Source organism: Papio anubis, chromosome 16, assembly GCF_008728515.1.
Source record: "Papio anubis isolate 15944 chromosome 16, Panubis1.0, whole genome shotgun sequence".
Classification (NCBI taxonomy): domain Eukaryota; kingdom Metazoa; phylum Chordata; class Mammalia; order Primates; family Cercopithecidae; genus Papio; species Papio anubis.
In genome coordinates this window covers 39,829,283-39,844,738 of record NC_044991.1, presented here as the reverse complement: position 1 = coordinate 39,844,738, position 15,456 = coordinate 39,829,283, and the positions used below count along the sequence as shown (strand labels likewise).

Here is a 15,456-nt window from a genome sequence, read left to right as displayed (position 1 = left end):
TGAAGGTTGTAGTGAGCTGAGATCACACCACTGCACTCCAGCCTGGTCAACAGAGTGAAACTCCATCTCAAAAAATAATAAATAATAATATATGCCATAAAAAAATCTCAGGTGGTTCTTTTTTTATTTTTATTTATTTATTTTTTTTGAGACAGAGTCTTGCTTTGTTGCCCAGGCTGGAGTGCAGTGGCACGGATCTCGGCTCACTGCAAGCTCCACCTCCCGGGTTCACACCATTCTCCTGCCTCAGCCTCCCGAGTAACTGGGACCACAGGCGCCCGCCACCACGCCCAGCTAATTTTTTTTGTATTTTTAGTAGAGACGGGTTTCACCGTTTTAGCCAGGATGGTCTCAATCTCCTGACCTCGTGATCCACCCGCCTCAGCCTCCCAAAGTGCTGGGATCACAGGCGTGAGCCACTGTGCCTGGCCGGTTCTTTTAAATCACTGTAAATCATTACCTTCAAAGTTAGGCAAAACTAGTTTATTCTCCTCAGTAAATATTTTATACATACTACTGTTCTTTCAGAGTTAGCGTTTAGAGCTAAAGTTGTGCTTTGATGAAATAACATGGCCCAGGGAACTTCACACTATGTCTGTGGATCCCTAGGATGGCTGTGGATAGCTTTCAGTCCATTTCTTTCTCAGAAAGAAATTCTGAGACTCTGTGGGGTTTCTCAGTGGGGCTCATGCCCTGAGAAAGGGAATAGCTTCTCTGAATTATTTGCATCTTTATGGAAAAATCCTTTAATGGAGATGATGGTGATATTTATATTCAGTGATGCTTTTTCTTCTATTGTATGTTCTCTACCTTCATAATATTGGCTATTGATTTGGTTTCCTAGTGGCCAACCATTAGAAATGATTTCTGATATCGTGAAAAGATATAAATTGTGTTTTGGGATTCCTTTAGTAACTTAGGAAGTATTCGTTTTCTAATACTCCTCAGTATTTTATAACTGTAAACTTTTTTCAGCATATTAACACCCAGTCTGCTAGCCACTTGCACACAAGTGCTAGGCTGTCAGTAATAGTCCTAGACTGAGAGCCGGATGACCAGCTGCTCTTCCCACTGGGTCCTTTGGTATCGGTACAGTAGGCCCTCCGTATCCACAGGTTCCACCTCTGCAGATTCAGCCAATGGCAGGTTAAAAATAATTTTGAAATAATGATAAAAAATAATACAAATAAAATGTATAGCACAGGCCAGGTGTGGTAGCTCATGCCTGTAATTCCAGCACTTTGGGTGGCCAAGGCAGACGGATCATCTGAGGTCAGGAGTTCAAGACTAGCCTGGCCAACATAGCAAAACCCTGTCTCTACTAAAAATACAAAAATACAAGCGTGGTGTCAGACGCCTGTAATCCCAGCTGCTTGGGAGGCTAAGGCAGGAGAATCGCTTGAACTCGGGGAGTGAAGGTTTCAGTGAGCCGAGATTGCACTACTGCACTCCAGCCTGGACGACAGAGTGAGACTCTGTCTCAAAAAAAAAAAAAAAAGAAAAAGAAAAGAAACACACAAGAACTATTTATATATTCTTTACATTGTAATAGGTATTATAAGTAATCTAAAGATGATTTAAAGTATATGGGAAGATGTACGTCGGTTATATGCAAATACTATGCCATTTTGTATGAGGGACTTGAGGATCTATGGACTTTGGTATTGGGAGGAGTAGTCCTGGAACCAATCTCGTGGATACTGAGGGCCGACTGTACTGACGATGAAACATTCTTTGCCCTAAGCTCACCCCTTATCGACATTTCCTCTGTAACCCCTGATGCTGTTCATTTACTTGTTTATTGAGCACCTTCTTGTGCAAGTGAGGGGTTCTAAGGATAAAGACAGTGACACTGCTGTCACCTTCCCAAAGCCCCGAGTGTGCTGAATGCAAGTGTTCTTAGGAACTCCTGGCCCCTGGTGAGCTTGTGGGCATTTCCCATAGGCCAACTGTCAATCACAGCATTTAGACCTGGAAAATGGTAACTGCCACGCTGAGAGGAAGCGAGCAGGCTACAGAAGGAGGCATCTGATGAGAATCCTCTGCCTGGAGCCATGTTAATGGCTCTGTTAAGACACATTGCACACTTGCTGTAGCCTCTTTCTCCATTTTTCCTGTCCATTGTCTTCTTGTTCCCCTAAATAACATGCAAAAGCACTTCACTTTATTTATAAAGGTATATGAATCAGTTAATGAATGTTTCTTGATTTCCTGTGATATAAGATATTTTCTAGAGCAGTTGCTGATGAATATAAAAGAAGGAAGGGTGATAAAATGTGTAGCTTAGTCAGGGAGACAGATCGTCTGCTTTCTACAGTTTAGCATATGGCTTCTCTTCACTGCCTGATCAACACTCATACTTTGATTCTTACAGCTCTTGTCTCCTTTGCCAAGGGTACCCCAATTCAGGGCCCAGGGGGAGCAGGGGATAGGGATGAGTCAGTTGCACCCAAGTCTGTATGACTACTGCTTACTGGAGGAGGAGTGTAATATGTGTGCCATTAGGCAAGGAGATGGGGGAGTGGAGTCTGTGTGGGCAGCCAGCAAAGCCCTTTCCTTACCAGATATGTGGAGATGAGAGGCTAGACTGAGTGATAACAGTGGAAGTGGAAAAGGAGGGAGGCCGCCTCTCCTTGGGATGAGTAATCCCCAGGCTTTGTTAACTAGTTGATATAGAAGAGAGGAGGCATGAGTGATGCCTGACATTCCTGGGGTAATGTGCAGGCAGGGGTGTCCTGGATGCACCCATTTTTCTTACTCCTGCTTCTCCTCCTGCCGGTAGCTCTGCTTTGCTCTCCCTCTGAAGCTTGTCATTTTTGACACTAGACTTTTTCACTGGAAACAAGCTCTGGGTGGCAATGGTAGAATGTCAGTGTCAGTGAAGGCTGTTGTTACAGTTTCCACAATAGTTTTTGGTTGGTTTGTTTCTGTGTAGACCATAGCCCAATGGCGTAAAGCTGGCTACCAGGACATGCCCGAGTACGAAAACTTCAAGCACCTTCTGCAGGCACCACTGGATGATGCTCAAGAAATTCTGCAAGCACGCTTCCCGATGCCACGTTACATTAACACGGAGCATGGAGGCAGTCAGGTGAGCAAGCTGAGTTCTAGCTCCAGTGGTTTGTTCATTTTATGATAGATTGTTATTGCTATACATCCAAACAGGATGGTTAATATTTTATGCGATGACATAAGTTGACACACAGGTAATCTTCCAAATATGACTTATTTTTAAATGAGTGGTCAGAATACACTTATGTAAAGGGATTGCCGAGATAAAATACACATTTTATGTTTTAGGATCCTTAAATGGAGAGCCAGTGGGCTTAAGCTAAAGAAATCAATTACTGTGCAGTAAAACAATTCTAATTTAACCAAAGAAATGTTGTAAAAAATTATCTTTTTTCTGTTACATTAATATTAATGTCACTTTTTAATCTTTAAACCTTTTTGTTGTTGTTAAAGGCTCGATTCCTTTTGTCCAAAGTGAACCCATCTCAGACACACAATAACCTCTATGCTTGGGGCCAGGTAAGAAATTTTCAGGTATTTGGGGAGGATGCCAAGCTAGTTTTTTTTTTTAATTTGTTTTAAAATTCTACAAATTGGATCTCTTTTGGCCTGGAGACAGAATAACTGCATAACTTGGGTATTTTGCTGGGGAGTAGCAGGCAGCGAATCAACTTGAATAACATGGCTAGGCCGGAGCTTGAGGGGGCTCCCTGGGCGGGTCCCCTTCCACAATATACAGCATAACATACCAGGTTCAGGCCAGGGGACAGAGCACTGTACTGTGGCCTCCATGGGGGTCGTCTCCTTCGTCACACAGCAGCGTGGCCCCTAGTCCTCTCTCTGCCGAGAACACAGGGCAACTTGTCACCATCGATTTTGCCGCCTCCTCACTTTCCAGCCTAATTCCTTTCCTTTTCTCCCACCCCCCCGCCCCCCACCAATTACTACTTTATCTAACTGTTCCCAGCATTTGTGTCTCTCTCAGATGAGTCTTTCCTTTCATTCTGTTTTCTTATAACACTTTTAAAATTAAACTTTTTTGAGATAATTGTAAATTTACATATAGTTATAAGAAATAATACAGAGGGATCACCTGTATCTTTTACCCATTTTCCCTTAGTGTTAACATCTTGCAAAAACTATAATACAGTATCACAACCAGGATACTGAGATTGATAAGGTCAAGATGTGCGGCATTTCCATCACCACATTTATTATGCACTTTATTTCTATGAGTGTTACATTGTAACATATAATGAAATAATTGTATAACTCATCATAATGTAGAATCAGTGGGAGCCCTGAGCTTGTTTTCCTGCAGCTAGATGGTCCCAGCTGGGGGTGACAAGAGACAGTGACAGATCATCAGGCATTAGATTCTCATAAGGAGCACACAACCTAGATCCCTCACATGCGTTGTTCACAATAGGGTTTGCACTCGTATTAGAATCTAGTACTGCTACTGATCTGATGGGAGGTGGAGTTTGTATATATGGCTGAATTCTATTGGTTAATATTTTTTCGAGAATTTTTGCATCTATATTTATGAGGAATATTGGTCTGTAGTTTTCATTTTTTTCTCCTGTTTTTGTTTGGTTTGGTATCAGGATAATGCTAGCTTCATAAAATGAATTGGGAAGTGTTTCCTTCTCTCCAATTTCTGGGGAAGATTGTGTAGAATTGGGGATTCTTCAGATATTTGGTTGATTTTTCTATGAAGCCATCTGGGCCTAGAGATTTCTTTTTTGAGAGTTTTTAGATTACTAATTCAACTTCCTTAATAGTTATAGGGCTTTTCAAATTATTGATTTCATATTGGATGAGTTATGGCAGTTGTGTTTTTTGAGGAATTGTTCCATTTTGTTTACACTGTCAAACTTACGTGTATAAAGTTGCTTGTAGGATTCCCTGACTATCCTTTAGATGTCCGTAGAGTCTGCAGTGATACCCGTTTTATACCTGATATTGATAAATTTATGTCATCTCTGTTTTTTCTTTTCTTTGTCAGTCTTGCTAGAGTTTGGTAATTTTATTGATCTTCTCAAAGAATCAGCTCTTCATTTCATTGACTTTATTATCTTTTTATTTTCAATTTCATTGGTTGCTGCTCTAGTCATTATTATTTACTCTCTCCTGTTTGCAATAGGTTTTTAAAAACTCTTCCGGCTGGGTGTGGTGGCTCACACCTGTAATCCCAGCACTTTGGGAGGCGAAGGTAGGCAGATCACGAGGTCAGGAGTTCGAGACCAGCCTAGCCAACACAGTGAAACCCCGTCTCTACTGAAAATACAAAAATTAGCTGGCATGCTGGCACGTGCCTGTAGTCCCAGCTACTCGGGTGGCTGAGGCAGGAGAATTGCCTGAACCCAGGAGGCGGAGGTTGCAGTAAGCCGAGATTGCGCCAGTGCACTCCAGCCTGGGCGACAGAGCAAGACTCTATCTTGAAAAACAAAATTCAAAAAAGAAGTGAATTTATTATAGACAGTGTATAGTTGGGTCATGGTTTTTAATGCAATCTGCTGAGCTCTCTTACTTGGTATATTTAGACCATTTATATATAAAATGTAATTAATGATATGTTAGGGCTTAAGTGTGCCATTTTATTTTTTGTTTTCTGCTTTTCTTTTTTCATTTCGTTTTGTATACTTTTTTCCTGCCTTCGTTGTGTGTACTTTTTTCCTGTCTTCCCATGAGTTATTTGAACATGTTTTAGGATTCCCTTCTGACTTGTTTGTAATGTTTTTGAGTGTATCTCCTAATTTAGCTTTTTTAAGTAGTTGCTCCTAAGTGCCCTAGGTTTTTTTTTTATTTTAATTAAAATGAGGTCTTGCTATGTTGCCTAGGCTGGTCCTAAACTCCTGAGGTCAAGCGATCCTCCCACCTCAGCCTCCCAAAGTGCTGGGATTACAGGCATGAGCCACCACACCTGGTCAGACCCTAGGTATTACATCATATATGCGTAACTTATCACAGTCTACTGGTGTTTTTTTATCAGTTCAAGTGAAGTCTAGAGACCTTACCTCCCTCTTCCATCACTTTCTTCTCCCCCATCAGTAATATAATTATGTTAAATATTTCCTCTGCATACATTTAGTATCACATCAGACAATGTTATAATTTTTATTTCAAGCATCAAACGTAATTGATAAGTCTTAAAAAGGAAAACCTATTATATTTCTCTATATGGTTGCTTTTATTGTTTTCTTTATTTTTAAAGATCTTTTAGCCATTCTTTTTTTCTTTTTTCTTTTTTTTTTTTTTTTTTGTTTGTTTTTTTGAGACAGAGTTTTGTACTTGTTGCCCAGGTTGGAGTGTAATGACGGGATCTCAGCTCACCACAACCTCCACCTCTGGGTTCAAGCAATTCTCCTGCCTCAGCCTCCCGAGTAGCTGGGATTACAGGCATGCACCACCACGCCTGGCTAATTTTGTATTTTTAGTAGAGACAGGGTTTCTCCTTGTTGGTCAGGCTGGTCTTAAACTCCTGACCTCAGGTGATCCGCCTGCCTCAGCCTCCCAAAGTGCTGGGATTACAGGCGTGAGCCACCACGCCCAGCCTACTTTTAGCCATTCTTTTTAGCATAGATCTGCTGGTGATAAATTTTTAGTTTTCTTTTATTTGAGAATGTCTTGATATCCCTTTCATTTCTGAAGAATATTTTCTCTGCGTATAGGATTCTGACTAACAGCTCTTTTCTTTAAGCAGTTGAAAAATATTGTGCCGCTTCCTCTGGCCTTTATGGTTTCTTATGAAAAGTTCACCGTCAGTCTCAGTGTTTTCCCCTGTAGAGAAGGTGTCATTTTCCTCTGGCTGCTTCCAGTAGTCTTTTTCTGTTGTTAGTTTTCAGGGTGGATGGGCAGGGGCAGAGAAGAAAGTGTAATTATGACATGTCTTGGCATGGATTTCTGTGGGTTTATCCTATTTTGGTTTACTCAACTTTTTACTTCTGTAGGTTTGTATCTCTTGCCAAATAGGAAAGTTTTCGGTCATTATTTCTTTGAATACCTTGTCACCTGCTCTCTTTTCTTTCTTTTTTGACATCCAGTGACATGAATGTTAGATTTGTTGCAGTACCCCAGGTACTACATTTCCATGTATTTTCTTTCTTTTGTTCATTTGGGTAACTTCTATTATTTTGTCTTCCAATTTATTGATTCTTTTTTCTGTTCCCTTTCTGCATTGAACCTATGTGCTGAGCTTTTTGTTTGTCACTGTATTTTTCAGTTACAAACTTTCCTTTTGGTTCTCCATGTCTTCCACTTCTTTCCTGGGACCTTGTTGTTTCTTTGCTGAGGCTTCCTATTTTTTCATTTGTTTCAAGTGTGTTTGTAATTGCTCATGAAGCATTTTTATCATGGCTAGTTTAAAATCTTTGTCAGGTGATTTTAACATTGTTGTCAACTTGGTGTTAACACCTGTCAATTGTCTTTTTAAATTCATTTGGAGGTCTTGGTAATCACTTTGTATAAGTGATTTTTTTAATTGAAACTTGGACACTTGAGTGTTTGTATGAGACCCTGGATCTTATTTAAACCTGCTACTTTTCACTGATTTTTTCTTACACTGCTCTGACAGGGAAGGTGGGGGTGGGGGTGTGGGGGGTGCTGGTGGGCTCCATTACTGCCAGGTGGAGGTGGAGAAGTCCAGGTTTTCCACTGGCCTCTGTTGACACCTGGGGGCGCCTAGTGATATCTTGTTACTGCTTAGTGGGAATGGGAGTTCCAGCTCCCCCGTAGCCTTCAATGACACCGCTGTGGAGATGGCCTTGTTACACTTGGGTGAAGGTGAAAGTCCTGACCCTCCACCAGGCCTCTGATGCCACCCCAGTAGGCAGGGGGAGGGGCATATATTTTTGCCAGGTTGGGGTGGAAGTCCAGGCTCCCCACATGACCTCTACTGACACCACAGGGGTAGGACAATTTCTTATTTGGCCACTGGGGATGAACTTCCTGGTTCCATACTTAGCCTTCTCTGCCACCATCTTGGTGGGAGTGTTGAGGTGCCTTGGTACTGCCTTGTGAGGGTAGAAATTTTGGCTGCCCACCCAGCCTTTGCTGGTTCAGGGGGGTCAGGGCCACAGTTTTTCCTCTCATTTTTGCCCAGAGTACAGGGGTTATTATCTAAGATTGTTCTGTGTTGCAAGGCTGCTTTAGTCCTTTGGCTAGAGAAAGTGGGTGCTTTTTGTTGTTTTTTGTTTTGTTTTGTTTTGTTTTGAGTCTGCGCTTAGTGACAATTTGCCAGCTTCCTCAGCTCCAAACTCGGAGTGTATGAGGCATAAGAAAGCCCGGAGACTCGCTGCCGTGTTGTTGCTTGCGTCCCGAGGTCTTCAGTGTGTCTTCTGTCTTCTCTCCACCTTTAAACGTCTTCTTAGGCTTGGTTTATATAAGATGCCCAAGGTTTTCAGTTGTACTTAGTGGGAGGAATAGAGAAAAGTATATCTTCTACTCCTTCTTCCTCGAAATCCTCTGAAAACATTTTGATCATGCTTACACTTTTCTAATTAGAACAGTACGGTTTCATTTTAGAAAATGAATATGTTTTAAAAAATAAGAAAATTTAAATTACCTAGAATCATTTTCTAAAGAGTTAACTATTTCCAGCTTTTTTCTACATAATATAAAGTGTATTATTGTGTGTGTGTGTGTGTGTATATATATATATATTTTAAATGTCTTTACAAAATTGGAATCTTACTACAAATTGAGGTTTCTGTTCAATTTTTTCCCATAACATTAATAAAATTACAAGCTTTTTCTGATATTTGAAGTATCCATCTGTTCAGTGGAGATACCGGTTCACTTGTTCATGGGTACACCATTATCCAGCTTCTGTGGTAAGCAGAGCATTTAAGAGGAAGGGCAGGCATGTGGGCTCCGTGAGCTCACATTGGTGGGGAGCTAGACCCTGGGTACTTCATCAGGACTGTGGAGAAGAGGGTAAAGTAGAAGTCCTGATGCTCAAAACTAGCAGGTGGTGGCAGCCTATCTCGGCATACCAGGAAAGGATTTTGTGAGGAAACTGTGCTTTAGTCAAAAGAAGTGGTTAGTGAGGCAGAGGATGGGGTGATGGGAGTACTCATAGCAGAGGGGACAACACCTGTGAATACTCTGAGGGAAGGTGCTTGACAGCTCATGAATTCTAACCAGCTTCTAAGATATCTGCCAACTAATCTTTATCATTCCATTTCAGGAAACTGGAGCACCCATCCTAACTGATGATGTTAGCCTGCAGGTGTTCATGGACCATTTGAAGAAGCTGGCTGTCTCCAGTGCCTGCTAAGCTGAGGATGCAACCAGGAAATTGAAGAGAACGGTGTCAGATCGTGTTCAAAATGTCTAGAAAGGCTTAATAACATTCCTGTTACTTTTCTAGCAGATTTTAACAAATAATCAAGGAAATTTTGTATGTAACTCTTTAGATTATAATTTATTTGTATTCCTGTCTTTGTCCTTTTTCTTGCACTATAAAATTATAAGGTCATAAATGTTTTGGTACTTGTAGATGTTTATGTGCTTTTTGTATCCTAACTTTTAGAATCTAAATAAAATCAGAGGTAGTGTATTTTGGCAACTTGTTTAGGTGAGAATCTTAATGATCATAAAGGAAATAAATCTAGATGCAGAAAGTACTGGCTAAAATATTGCGAATACAAATGTGATTTCCTGAGGTGTCTGTGTGAGTGTGTATGTGTTTTAAGTGACTTCCTTAAGAGGTGTTTCCTGAACTTAATCCTCATAATTAAAGTAATACATATGCAGGATCAAAATGAAACAAATACCTTATCCTAAAGAGCTTATAACAAATAAGTTACCTCCACTCTATAAACTCAGACCTACTTTTTGAAGATAACTGCTTTTAACCTCTCCTTACAAGATTTTTGTTGTTGATGTATTTAATTTTAGCCCATATCTCAATTCCCAAAGAATCAAGATATTAAGACCTTTCTCTCTATTCTCCAGCTATACCTTTGGTCATTTTTGTATTTTTATTTTTATATATATTATTTATTTTTATATTATCAAGATAGGTAAAATTTATATTCTGGGTCAGGTACAGTGGCTCACACCTGTAATCCCAATGCTTTAGGAGGCCAACACAGGAGACTTACTTGAGGCCAAGAGTTTGAGACCAGCCTGGGCAATATAGCAAGACTGTCTCTACAAAAAATTTTAAAAGTTACTGGGCCATGGTGGTGTGTAACTGTAGTCCTAGCTACTTGGGAGGCTAAGGCAGGAGGATCGCTTGAGCCCAGGAGTTCAAGGTTGCAGTGAGCTCTGATTATGCCACTGCACTCTAGCCTGGGTGGGAGAGCAAGACCCTGTTTCAGAAAAAAAAGAAATTATATTCTGGCTTATTATCATATCTTTTGTCACTAAGTTGATTGTGAAAGCTGAAAGCTCCTAAGAAGCATTTACACAGTCATGATGATGTAAATATTGTTCAAGTCCAAGCCAGGTAGGATGCCATTTTTCTCTAGGGTGCTAGTGTCCCAGTCAGTCCCTATGCCACTTGGAGGAAAACATTCCGAAGGACAGAATCAGAGTTACTTTCTTACATTCCATCGCGCCATGTGTTGGCTTGCTCCCTATTTGGATTATGATTTCTTAGATTTGCTGTGGTTTTCCTCAGAATTTCTAAACTTTGTTTGCTTTTTGAGAGAAGAAATATTTTGTTCTCTATTTACTAAGAAACTCTAGCTTATTCTACTGAATGAAGTCCATTTTTTTCTTCTTTGGAGGCCACTGATGTCCCCTTTTAACGAGGGCCAATCACTTTGACCTGCTGCACAGCTGTCATCCAGGAATTTCTTCTGTTTGGAATCTTGGGTTAGTTCCACTCTTCCCTTTATTCCATAAGGCATTTTGCATTCTCAAATGACTTTTACTAAAGGGAGTACTTGGGGAGAATTCACTGGATCTCAGCATATCTGCAAATCTATTCTGTCTTCAATACTTTACAGCTTTGCTAGGTAATATGGTTTGGATATTTGTCCCCTCCAAGTCTGTCATTGAAATGTAATCCCCAGGATTGGAGGTGGGGCCTGGTGGGAGGAGTTTGGGTCATACCAGTGGATCCTTCATGAATGGCTTGGTGCCATCCTCACAGAAATGAGAGAGTTCTTGTCCTGAGTTCAAACGAGGTACGATTGTTTAAAAGTGTGTTGGCTGGGCATGGTGGCTCATGCTTGTAATCCCAGCACTTACGGAGGCCACGGCGGGCGGATTACCTGAGGTCGGGAGATCGAGACCAGCCTGGCCAACATGGTGAAACCCTGTCTCTACTAAAAATACAAAAATTAGCCAAGCGTGGTGGCGGGCACCTATAATCCCAGCTATTCAGGAGGCCGACGCATGAGAATGACTTGAACCCAGGAGGCAGAGGTTGCAATGAGCCGAGATCATGCCACTGCACTCCCTGGGGGACAAAGACTTTCTCAAAAATTTAAAAAGTGTTACCTCCCCCACCTCTTCCTCTCGTTCTTGCCATGTGATACATCGGGCTACCTCTTCGCCTTTTGCCCTGATTGTAAGCTTCCTGAGGGCTTCAGAAGCAGATGCTGGCACCATGCTTCCTGTACAGCCTACAGAACCATGAGCCATAAACATAAACCATAAACCTCTTTTTAAAATAAATTACCCAGTCTCAGGTGTTCTGTTACAGAGAGGCAAAAACAGACTAACCCACTGGCTCTAAAAGTATAGGCCCAAGATAATCTCAGAACTTTGGAGCCATTCTTTCATTAATTCAACAAATAACTATCCAGTACTTGTCCATGGAGTAGTCTTCTAGGCATTGGGAATATTGCCAATAAAACAAAAATTCCTGTTTTCATAGAGCTTATGCATTAGTTAGGGAAGACCAACAGTAACAATGTGAGAAGTAAATGTTATGGCTGGGCGCGGCGGTGTGCAGACCAGCCTGGCCAACATGGCGAAACCCTTTATTAAAAATACAAAAATTAGCCAGGCATGGTGGCGCACACCTGTAATCCCAGCTACTTGGGAGGCTGAGGCAGGGACAGTTGTTTGAACCCAGGAGGCGGAGGTTGCAGTGAGATTGCGCCACTGCATTCCAGCCTGGGCAACAGAACGAGACTCCGTCTTTGTGGGGAAAGGAAAAGAAAGATCAGAGTGTTACTGTATCTATATAGAAAGTAGACATAAGAGACTCCATTTTGTTCTGTATTTGAGATGCTGTTAATCTGTGACCCTACCCCCAACCTTGTCCTTGCAAGAGAGGTGTGCTGTGGTGACTCAAGGTTTAACGGATTTTGGGCTGTGCAGGGTGTGCTTTGTTAAACAAGTGCCTGAAAGCAGCTTGCTGGTTAAAAGTCATCACCATTCTCTTAATCTCAAGTACCCAGGGACACATACACTGCCAAAGGTCGCAGGGACTTCTGCCTAGGAAAGCTAGGTATTGTCCAAGGTTTCTCCCCATGTGATAGTCTGAAATATGGCGTCGTGGGAAGGGAAAGACCTGATCATCCCCCAGCCTGATACCCGTGAAGGGTCTGTGCTGAGGAGGACTAGTGTAAGAGGAAAGAAGGCCTCTTGGCAGTTGAGATAGAGAAAAGCATCTGTCTCCTGCCTGCCCCTGGGCAATGGAACATCTCGGTGTAAAATCCCGTTGTGTGTTCTGTTTACAATGCTGCTCTTTATGCACTAAAAAGGTTTATGGAGATGTTTGCATATGCATATCAAGGCACAGCACTTTTCCTTAAACTTAGGTCACAGAGATCTTTATTCATATGTCTTACTGCTGACCTTCTCCCTATGATGGTCCTATTATCCTGCCACTTCCGTTTTTCTAAGATGGTAAAGATAATGATCAATAAATACTGAGGGAACTCAGATACCAGTGCTGGCCTGGGTCCTCTGTATGCTGAGTGCTGGTCCCCTGGGTCCACTTTTTCTTTCTCTATACTTTGTCTCTGTGTCTCATTTCTTTTCTCAAGTCTCTCGTTCCACCTAACGAGAAACGCCCACAGGTGTGGAGGGGCAGGCCACCCCTTCACGTCTCAAAAAAACCAAAACAAACAAACAAAAAAATGAAGTAAATGATACATTAGAAGGTAATGAGTGCTATGTAGAAAATGAAGCTGGAAGCTCCTATTAATTGGATGTTGGACCAGCTGGATTTATTCTGATATTCTATCTTTTGAATTTGTATTTGAATACAAGTTATTGTATTTCTTTTTGTCTCTGCGGTACATTCTAGCAGAATTCTAGCAGAGTTTCCTATCTTAAAATGTTGAACATTGGCCAGGCACGGTGGCTCATGCCTGTAATCCTAGCACTTTGGGAGGCCAAGGCGGGCGGATCACTTGAGGTCAGGAGTTCAAAACCAGCCTGGCCAACATGGTGAAACCCCGTCTCTACTGAAAATATAGAAAAATTAGCCATGAGTGGTGATGGGCACCTGTAATCCCAGCTACTTGGGAGGCTGAGGCAGGAGAATCGCTTGGACCTGGGAGGTGGAGGTTGCAGTGAGCACACCACTGTACTCCAGACTGGGCGACAGAGGGAGACTCCATTTCAAAAAAAAAAAAAAAGTTGAACATTTACATTTTAAATTCCAAGAGCTTTTATTTTCTGCGCTTTTTCCAAGAATATTTTTAGTTTTGGATGTAATTTTTAACACATCATATAGAAGAATACATAAAGCTGTCTGTACAGATTAAGGCCAAAACATCCTTCTTCAGCTTTTCTGTTTCAAATTAACAGAAAAAAAGAGTGTATGATAGACCCAGCTAACTCTGGGGTGCTCTCAAGTGTCAGTGAGTTAAGGAACTGAGGGAACAGCATGGTATGACATGGCCATGCAGGTCCCACCTTGGGGTACCAGTGACTTTTTCCACAGAATGTAGGGGGTGGTGGGGTGATAGTGCTGTGTGGAAAACACCCATCGTGAGAAGGGGTCACTGAGCCCAGTATGCCCAGTGAGGACTCTGAACTCCATCTTTTTATTAATTGTTAATTTTTGTGGGTATTGAACTCCATCTTGAAGGTAAGGCAAGCCTCTGACTTATCTTAGGCAGAGGGTGAAATGATAATTTAAGGTTTGAAACACACTCCAGAGGGGGAAGGATGAGAGGAGACTAATCCAGGTGAGAAATGAGGCCTAAACAGAGACGGTATTTAGACAGAGGTGACAGATAGGATGTCAGGTGAGATGATTCCAAGTTTCTGGCTTGGGAAATTTCTCAATCACTCTCTGAATTAGGGAAGAGAAAGGGAAGGTTTGTTTCCTGTGGCAGTGGCACTGATAAATTCAATTCTGAACATTTTTTTTAGCTTCAGGAGCTTGTGGAATATGCAGCCGAGGATGCATAGCAGGTTGGCAGTAACATGAATTTGCTTTCAGAGAATCTGGAGTAGATTTGAGAGTTATTTATTTATTTATTTATTTTTTGGGACAGAGTCTCGCTCTGTCGCTCTGTCGTGCGGGCTGGAGTGCAGTGGCGCGATCTCGGCTCACTGCAAGCTCTGCCTCCCGGGTTTACACCAGTCTCCTGCCTCAGCCTCCTGAGTAGCTGGGACTACAGGCACCCGCCACCTCGCCCGGCTAGTTTTTTTTTTTTTTTTTGTATATTTAGTAGAGACGGGGTTTCACCGTGTTAGCCAGGATGGTCTCGATCTCCTGACCTCGTGATCTGCCCGCCTCGGCCTCCCAAAGTGCTGGGATTACAGGCTTGAGCCACCGCGCCCGGCCGATTTGAGAGTTATTAACAAATAAAATAGGTATCATGAGTAAGGCTGATGAGAAGGGTGAGAAGAGAGGCAAGCTTGAAACAATACCAATTTTTCTGTTTTGTCTACAATTATTGAGCTATAGTTCACATATAGTAAACTGCACCGATTTAAAGCATACAATTGGATAAATCTTGACAAACCACCAAACTAATCAACATAGAGAACATTGCCATCACCTCTCCAAGTCTCCTCAGACCCCTTTTAGTCCCTCTCTTTCTCCACACCCTTACTTCAGACAACTACTGATCAGCTTTCTCCCACTATAGTTTGCTCCTGAATAGCTGGGATTACTGGCGCCCGCCACCACGCCCGGCTAATTTTGGCATTTTTAGTGGAGACGAGGTTTCACCATGTTGGCTGGGTTGGTCTCGAACTCCTGACTTCAGGTGATCCACCTACCTCAGCCTCCCAAAGTGCTAGGATTACAGGCGTGAGCCACTGCACCCAGCCTGTAGTTCCTTTTTATCGCCAAGTGGTATCCCACGTTTTGTTTAGCCATTAACTCGATGGATATTGGGGTGGTTTCCATTTTTTCCTATTAAGAATAAAACTATCAGGCCGGGCGCGGTAGCTCACGCCTGTAATCCCAGCACTTTGGGAGGCTCACTTGGGCGGATCACGAGGTCAGGAGATCGAGACCATCCTGGCTAACACGGTGAAACCCCGTCTCTACTAAAAATGCAAAAAATT

At 42.1% G+C, this 15,456-nt stretch overlaps 1 protein-coding gene across 3 annotated transcripts in view; it reads left to right on the top strand.

Moving 5' to 3' along the window:
- The window catches only part of SEC23B (SEC23 homolog B, COPII coat complex component), a 46,592-nt gene extending 36,913 nt beyond the window's left edge, over nt 1-9,679 (top strand). For all 3 annotated transcript variants that reach the window (XM_021921271.2, XM_021921268.2, XM_021921269.2), the window contains exons 18-20: nt 2,936-3,091; nt 3,466-3,531; nt 9,203-9,679. In XM_021921271.2, the coding sequence (XP_021776963.1) occupies nt 2,936-3,091; nt 3,466-3,531; nt 9,203-9,292 (312 nt within the window). In that variant the 3' untranslated portion in view covers nt 9,293-9,679. The remainder of the gene's footprint in view (nt 1-2,935; nt 3,092-3,465; nt 3,532-9,202) is intronic.
- The last annotated feature ends 5,777 nt before the right edge of the window (nt 9,680-15,456 follow it).